The sequence below is a fragment of the Buceros rhinoceros genome, unplaced genomic scaffold (genome assembly GCF_000710305.1).
Source record: "Buceros rhinoceros silvestris isolate BGI_N320 unplaced genomic scaffold, ASM71030v1 scaffold11948, whole genome shotgun sequence".
NCBI classification, from domain to species: Eukaryota; Metazoa; Chordata; class Aves; order Bucerotiformes; family Bucerotidae; genus Buceros; species Buceros rhinoceros.
In genome coordinates, this window is record NW_010425203.1 from 60,029 (window position 1) to 68,842 (window position 8,814).

Here is an 8,814-nt window from a genome sequence, read left to right on the forward strand (position 1 = left end):
CTTGATTATAGCCCCCGATGGTGGGAGTAACATTCAGTGAACGCTCATTATCTCCACCGAGGCCAGATTAAATTTATACTGTGAGTCAAAATTCTGATTTCAGAGTCAGTGCATATATGCCTAGTCAGTATTTAAAGGGCAAAGAAAATAGAGGGTACTGCAAGGTCTACAGGCTACAAAGTGCTCTGCGGGCAGACAGGAGCTTTCCCTCCTTATGTGAGTGCCCATGTAAAATGGAGAATTACAAGACAATTGACACAGAACATTACTGCAGGACATAGAAAATGAAATCAACTATCTTATTTAAACACTGGGATTTCTAGGGCTATTTTTATTTAGTATTTATACCATCTTTAGGTCACCTCTGCATTTACTCAATAAAAAGATAGTTTTTGCTCTTTGCAACAGCTATTGAGTTTCACTTAGTCTTAGCAAAAAGATGACACTTTGAGGTGGACAAATGGGTCACCATTTGTCACCATAGCCTCCTGTAGCTATACAAGAACTACACTCTTCAGTAAATGCTAATAACATATAAGTGAGAAGGAAGACCATGATAGCCTATGTGCACTGAATTGCCAAAAATGTAACTTCTGAAACACTCCTCCCTTTCTCTACTTTTTACTCTTCGATCACACTATCTCTATAACATTTAAGGAATCAAATTCGATTATACGTTTAGATGGGTAGAGGATTACATAATCCAAGGACAAGAAAGAAACCAAATTTCAAACTGCCAGAGAGCTCAAGAATTAGAAAAGGCATATTCATCTTCAACACACAAAAGTCCCTAGATGACATTGCCCTTGGAAAGTCCTGCAGGGTGACAGAAAAGGGTACAGAAGAGAGGTCACCCAACTTACACAAACTATAGGATCAGATAAAGAATATCCTGTCATCAAATCTAACTTAAAATTGCACCCATTGAATTATTTCTTATTCTTGATGTTATCATAACGCTTTCAATTTGAATGCAAGAATTTAACACTCTGCTTTGGCGCTGAAGATAAAGCTCTCTACCTCTTCTGAAGGCTCTCAGATTTAACGGTGACTCAAATGCACTTGCCAAAAGGCTTCTAAAAAGAGGAAGTGTATCAAATCCAAATACACCTATTTCGTATAGAAAACACTAATGGCATGTGCAATCCAAGGGAAGGCTGAAGATGTCAGAAGACTAAGAATATTTTCTGATCTGCAAAAATCAGCTACAGGGGTGGCATCAGAAGGTGGCCGTTACTTGACAAAGTGGGCAATTACTCAGTCTCCACCTGGCAAAAAGCTATCAGTGGCAAGACAGTGCATGTCTACAGAAAAGGGGATTTGTTGTCACTGATCCCTTCATGGCATGGAAGCTCTAATTTCCATACTGACAATGAAACCTATTTAGTTTACTCAACACGTTAATTTGAAAGCAATTCTGAATTTTAAGTTTCTAAATCCCAGAACTTACTCAGATAAGAAATTTTATCTCTATTTATAGGTGACCTAGATGTAAATTATCAACGCTTTTATAGTAATGCTGCAGAAAACAATACTTGGGTCTGCTACTTTTTCATACACATGCATACAAATGCATTGACCAAACATGTTTTCCATGCTTCATATGTTATGGAAATAAGTTACACGTTCATGGAAAGTAAAACTGAGGCAAGTACAAAACTCTGAAGTAGCGAGCTGACTGGAAAGTATTTTCAGACGGTGTCTCCTGCTTACAAAATCTTCTTGCTGCGGTGGTTTGTCAATGTCAGAAATAGCAAGGATCAGAACAAAATTCAGGACGCGTTTGTTGAGGTGAGACTTTCTTTTCATCATTTATATGACAGAGATATCTCCTAATGAGTGAATTATGTAGCTCAGCAGAGGAATATAATGGGACACAAATTTAGAGTGGAAAAAAAACTTCCAGGCCACCTCTTCCATCTTTCTGCTAATGCAAGTCTCTTTCCTAAAGTTCATTTGATTTGGTTCTGCTCAGATTAAATTTTATGCATAGTAAGCATTGGCCCCAGCCACATTTTCTTGAGGGACTATTCTCCTTGATAGGCTGTACTCCTCACTTGGTCCTGCCACCAGCATCTTAGTCATTATATCCTGTATATGTAATTTCTCAAAGCAAAGTCACTCGCTTGATGAGCCACAATCCAATCTTACCAACAATTTAGAACATAACTTGAGTCTGGTGGAAAGAGTCTGTTTCTTACTACATCTAAGAACCCAGCAAATTTTGAGTCACTTTGAGACAGGTCCTTAAAGGAGGGATCTCAATTAAGGATCCAAGAGGATTGCTTGCAGTAGTCATGGAATGGACAACGGAAAATTACTGGGAAACAGGAACAGGGCATTCAAGATTACAGAACGGCAGAGCTCTCCAGAAACTATTTATACTATATTGGTAAATTTCTCCTCATTCTCATGGCATAAAATTTAACAAATATATTTTTATTCATATCTGACAATTTATATCAAAGAAAATGCCACTCTGCTACCAGTTTTGCCCCAAGCTACTGACTCATATTTATGGATTGATCTCCAGAGATGCTGAGCACATGCAGTTTTCCAGCAGAGTTCAGGTCAGCAATAGGACTTAATATTTCTCAAACCCAAATTGCTTACTAATAAGCTGTTGCCAAGGGAATCCTGCCGGAGTATTTGGGCAAAGGAAGTATATAACGCATCCTCTGTACTGTTCTCCTTCTGGCCAGTTACTCTATGGAACAGTGTGCAGTAAGATGAATGAGAGTGAAAATTCCTGAACTAATAAATTTCCATAGAGGGATCTGAAGTTCGGCACATAAAATAAGTAGGCAACAAACTCTAGAGAGAAAATTATATTGTGCTAGGTTTGTGCCCCGCGGGGTTTTGGCAGTGGGGGAAGGGCTGCTGGCACAACCCCTGTAAGAAGCTTCCCAAAAAGCTCCCCCTGGCTCCAATTTGGCCCTGCCTCTGGCCAAGGCTGAGCCAATCAGCACCTCTGTGAATAAACATATCTAAGAACGGAACCTGGTCTGGCAAAAGCCTTTATTTTGGGAGATCTCTCTTGTTTTGGAGGGGTGTAGAACAGAGGAAGAGATGCAATTGTGTGGTCATCCAGGTTAGTGTGAAAGGGTGAGTGAGAGACACTCTGAAGCAGCCATTTCCCTCTGGCCACAGTGAGCTGGCAGGCTGTATGCAGACCATGGAGAAGCCCATGCTGGAGAAGGGGCCTTGCAGTCCTCAGAGATCACCGGTGGAGAGGTAGATCCTCAGAATCTGTGGTGGAGCAGTTTGTTGCTGGGAGAACTGCTGCCAGTAGAAGACTCCCATGCTAGTTGGTGAAGTTCATGGAGGACTGTCTCTTGTGGAAGGATGCCATGTTGCCACAAGGGAGAACTGTGAAGAGTGTTTCCCTTGAAGAAGAAAGAGTGGCAGAAGCATTGTGGAGCAAACTGGGACTAACCACGATCCCCAGCCTTTGCTCACCCACCACGTGCCATGTTATGGGAAGGAGGTAGCAAAGCTGGTCCCAGGAGGTAGCAAAGATTTCCTGGGTAAGGGAAAAGGTGTATTTAAGATCTTTTTATTTTTTTCCTTTTGTTTGGTAGTGATTTTGTTGTTTAAATTAAATTGATTTTGTTTCGCTAAATCAAGCCTGTCTTTTGCCCATAGCCATAACTGGCAAGTGAGTCCTCCCTGTACTTTGTCTTGACCCTTTCTCCTACTGGAGTGAGAGAGCAGCTGCCTGGTGCTTGCTTGCCAGCTGGGTATAAACGTACATGAAAATTTTCAATATGTGAAAAACATGATGCATGAGTGCAATTACTTTTTGTGCATTTTAGCATGACTGCATGTTTGGCAGAGGAGAGGCAGATGAGCCAGGTGTGATGTTTTGCGTTCAGAACAGAGCAGCAGAGGCTGAAGAGAGAGGACTCTGTCAGTTCACTCTTAAGCAATAAGAAGGTATCATTAGGAGAGAAACTTTGTATGGACTGACTTGCTCACTGATTATCAAGAAAATTTAGGAAGGACAGATTTTTTCATTCATAAAAATGCTGGAGAACAACAAATATGAGACAACACCTTTCACACAGCAAAATGAGATTATTTCCTTATTTTACTGTAACTCAGACTGGACAAGAGAGTCATGGATATCTACAGAACTGGCACACAAGTTTACAGGCAGCCCTTATCCAGGCAGGAAGCTTACACTTTTAAAGGAAGTAATTAATTAAGGCATTTTTTTCCCCCCTGTAAGTGCTTTAATTTCCTGGAAGATTGCCTTTACAGTACCTATTTTTACCTGGAAGGCTACTGAAAATATGTACATTTTCAAAACTTGTCCTTCTTCACAGCAGTAGAATTTAATGATTTGCTTTGAATATTAGAAAAATAGTCCTATTTATCATATTTTATGGATCATACGGTCATGTGCTCTAAAACTCATGCTGCATTATCAGTTATTTACTGTGTTGTCCATAACCTACCATGATTCTGCAATCCCCCTCCATTTTTAACTTATTTGTGAGAAATGCACAAAAAATACACACTTGGTACAGCATGCTCTTGCAACTATATCAACGCAGTTGATTGTTGATGTCTTGTATTAGTCCAAACTTCCTTAACACTGTAAGTGACTGAGGCACTATCAAAATTTTATTCTGCCTCTCTTTTGAACACACTTCTTTTTTTAATATGCAGTTAACTATGAAAAAAGGTCTGTATTGTCACAGGCACGTTTGAGTCCAACCGTCAACAAAAGGGCACTAGAAAAAATGAGTAAAAGTTACTACTTATTCTTCTTCACATCTTATATGTCTGAAATTCTTACAAACCTCTTACATTGTCACAACTATGTTCATTTGTTTCCTTAGGCTTGAGCTTTACAAACACAAAAATAATCGCTATTTTCTTGTGAAGAGAATTTTTCCCTATTCTTTCCTATTTCTTATTTACCTCATTTTAAAAAGAAAGCAGTGAGGAAGTGAGTTCCTCAAATTTGCAACATCTGTGAGTCACTAAACCTCCAAGAGAACCTGACAGGTCCCATGAGAAATGAGGCCAAATGCATATGGATTAATAATTTCATATGCAGCATTTTTTCCCCTTTCTGAGATGCAATGGACTTACCAAGTCTCAATATTTAATTAATTCTGAATGACATGAACTGTTTTTAATCCGCCAGAAAAAAAGTTCTGTCAGTTACAAAATTTGTAAGAAAAGAGAAGATACTATAGGCCGGTTGCATGCTCAGCCATTAGCTGTGCTCACTTCTTCTGAACTGAGATCCAATTCTATTTGTCACAAAACCAAATCATAATTCAGAAACATGACTTAACTCACAGGAAATACAAAGTGATTCACACTACAGTGACAATACCACTGCTAACAATGTGCACGCCTCAGTAGGGTTCTACACAGATCAACATGTCCCACATGGGTGTACTCTAAGACAAACGTCATCAAAACAGGTATCTCCAAGACACGGAATCTAAGAACCTGCCTTTAAAAAAAAAATTGCAATTTGAAGCATCTTTATTGAGATCTCTCATAGCATGATTTTCAAGAAAAAGGGAGGGAAATTTTCAGCACTTTTTGAAAATTAACAGTTTCTTAGTAACCTCAGAATGATCAGATGGTCAATATTTTGATAGCTACAGTCAAAACCAAAGGTTACATGATTCCACTTTGACATGCAATAAAATTATACAAGCCCTCTTTTTGCCACCAAGACAGCACTGCACTATAAGTTTATTATGCAAATGGGTCTGCAGCTTCTTGACATTTTGGAAGATTCTGTTTTCATGACTTTTCTCTTCAAATAAGTCTTTTTAAATGAAAATCGTTGTTATTACAAGCTCATGTGGAACAATAAATTGTATTTTAGAGAAGATACTAATATATTATACGAAAACTATTAGTTTCTGAGTTAGTTCTGGTAATAAACTAGCACATGAAGTATCTCAATCTCATTTAATTTCTAGTTTAAGATTAATTATTTTCCTGGCAGTATGCTACATTCTGGACAGCAGCCCAGCTATGGGTGAGTAATGGTAAATGGTTGGGAGTAATTTTTAAATTAAAATAAAATTGTAGTATGTTTTCAAAGACTTGTAAAATTAGGTCAATGCCAAAGCAAGTGGTTTGCTATGTTAACAACTTTGGTAAAGGAATATTATGAAGCCTACTTCTCGGTGACCTTGAGAAACTCAAAATGCCTGCCGTGGTTATTAGTGTTAGGAGGTGGAGTTTCAAGCTTGCTCAGAACGAGTCCATGAAAATGGAAGCACTGCACAGCACCATCATACGTGATGAGTACAAAATTCATTTGCATATGTGTAATAACATGAATTTTATTTATTGTATTTTCTAGAGAGTAACAGAATTACTGTGAAAATCTGCAGACTTCTTTGGAGTGTTTTGAGGTGGAATTTATCCTTTAATATCCTCAAACTGTTTAAACCCTGCTTTAGATTTATTTTGGATTCTTGAATATTATGGGGGGTTTTATATTATAATTTTTTTGTATTCTCCCGCTGACAATTGTTTATAGTAGTTATGTGATCATTTTTCCAAGCAGCTGTATTCGGTTCTCCCCTTATCTGCACTCTCTTTATAGTCATAGAACGGTATTCAAAAAAAATCCTCACGCAAGAAGGCAAATGCCAATTTTTGAGACTGGTAAGATGCTAACCTAAGAAGAATGCTATTGAAAAGTAGTCTTAAAAAATTATTTGCCTTCAAAACCTCTAGCATTAGCCAATTCTGGTGACACATGGCCACCTTAGGTGGAGCTAGTGCAATGCTCTGACCCTGCTGCATGGGGGAGCTGCGGGTGGGTGTCTACAGGCTCACACCGATGTCTCATGACTCAGAAGGAGCAATGAAATGGCAGGGTTGGGCCTTTCCCTTCCTTCACCCCTCTGCAACAGAGGAGCTTAAATTCACCAACTGGAACATATTTTACAGGTCTTATATTTAAATCTCAAAAGCTCTCAAATAAATACATTTACTTACTGTTCAATAAAGATGCCTCCCTATATGATGAAGAAACTGATCTCAAGTTTAATTCTCTATTTCTGGCAGGCAAAGATTTCTATTTACTGACTAAGGTATGCAATTCATTGCACAATCCAGTGATCAACTGTGACTAGGAGATTTGTGTCTCCTAATTTAGATTAAAGGATATTGATAGAAATTTTCTCAGCCAATTTGCAGGTTCGGACCTGTCAAGCATATACTTATTTATTAAAATCCCCATGGTAATGCAATACACATTACAGCTGAACAACTCAATGTCTCTTAAAACCACAGTAAATTACTTTCTGATCTTTAACATATCAGGAGACTGTCCCGAAATGGCCCTCTGAGAAAAGCAAGTAACACTTTCAAGGAAAAGAAAAAACATTGTAAGAAGTGATAAACCAAGCAAGTCTCCCTCAGTGACTAATTTCCGCATATGGAGAGGCTAACAACCAGGAGTGGTATGAATTACTGCTCCTTTGTAGCTTGCAATAACTACTTGCTGGACATTTTAAAATCTCAGTGTTTGAAAGAAAGATGAACATTTTTCTCCTTCTATAGGATGAGGAAACTGTCACTGTTTTCAAACTCTACCTTGAAGGCACTCAGCGCTGCTGAGAGTCTCAGCTTGAAATTGTTTTATTTAAAATTAAACTGCGTCTGCTGTGGAAAGGAAGGAAGCATCTATTGGAACCATCTATCCCTGCGGTCTTCAGCTCCCAAGGGGTGAGACTGAATCCATGTTGCAAGTGAACACGCATCTAAATTTCCAAAAAGCTGTAAAAAGAGGCTTTCAAAGTTTGCATTTTTTAAAAGGTAAGCTCTCATGTACATGCCTAGTTACCTAAATAAGCGACCTGGTCTTCACATGCTGAGTACTTACAGTCTGGATTAGCATGAACAGGAGACTGCTCATAGATAATCCGTTTTCTTTAAAAAGTAGGTCACTATTGGTGTACAGAGGCACCTAATTTTGGTTATAATTTTAATTTTTTTTAATTACTTTATTACCTACTATCTTCAGATTTTCCTCTCTAAGCACACATCAGTGATTACAATGTGTAATTTATTAAACCAGCAAATAAACAAGGTATTTTCTAATACAGTTCATATTAGAACAATATTAGTTTCCATAGTAAATAATTTTCTACACAGCGTATATCAGAAATAAGAGATCTAAACTAGGCACGTGTTTGGCTCTCAATCTGAGAGTAAGTATTGCACAACCATCAATAAAGTGTCCTCTGCATCACTGAGACTTCTTCACTGTAAATAATTACACTTTCCTGGAGCAACAGAAGATGTAAATGGCAAGGTAGGCTTTGATGAATTTTGAGGATTTGGCATTTTTTCCTTCAGATCAACTCCAAATCTGACTTTAATAAACTCCTAATACATTTTGAAAAAGGTAACAACACATTCATTTCAATATCAGTAATTTTTGCACAGGAATTACATGACATATTTTTAACAGTGGGGTAATTAAACAAGACAGACTGCAATGATGTGTTCATTTATATAATACATAATTCCCAAAAGAAATAGGAAAGATTTCTACACTGACCATAGTCTGTGTTTTCCGGCTCCCAACAATTTGATGGCCAAAAATAGGGTGTCTATAGACAAAACAAAGAAGTAGGGAACTCAAGTTAGACAAGGCAAGTATTATACAGTTCTTGGATTGATACTGGTTTTCTGAGTCCATTAACATAGTAGATCTATTGTATTTTTAACCTGAAAGTTTTGAAATAGGCATCAAAACAGAAGATAACTTTTGTATGCTTGTTCATTGCACCAGTGACAGAATGGCATCGGAAG

General features: G+C 38.0%; 1 protein-coding gene across 1 annotated transcript in view; it reads right to left on the minus strand.

Annotated features, from left to right (window-relative positions):
- The window catches only part of RGS7 (regulator of G-protein signaling 7), an 85,898-nt gene that overhangs the window by 50,694 nt on the left and 26,390 nt on the right, over positions 1 to 8,814 (minus strand). The window contains exon 3 of the mRNA XM_010141059.1: positions 8,561 to 8,612. Coding sequence (XP_010139361.1) covers positions 8,561 to 8,612 — 52 coding nt within the window. The remainder of the gene's footprint in view (positions 1 to 8,560; positions 8,613 to 8,814) is intronic.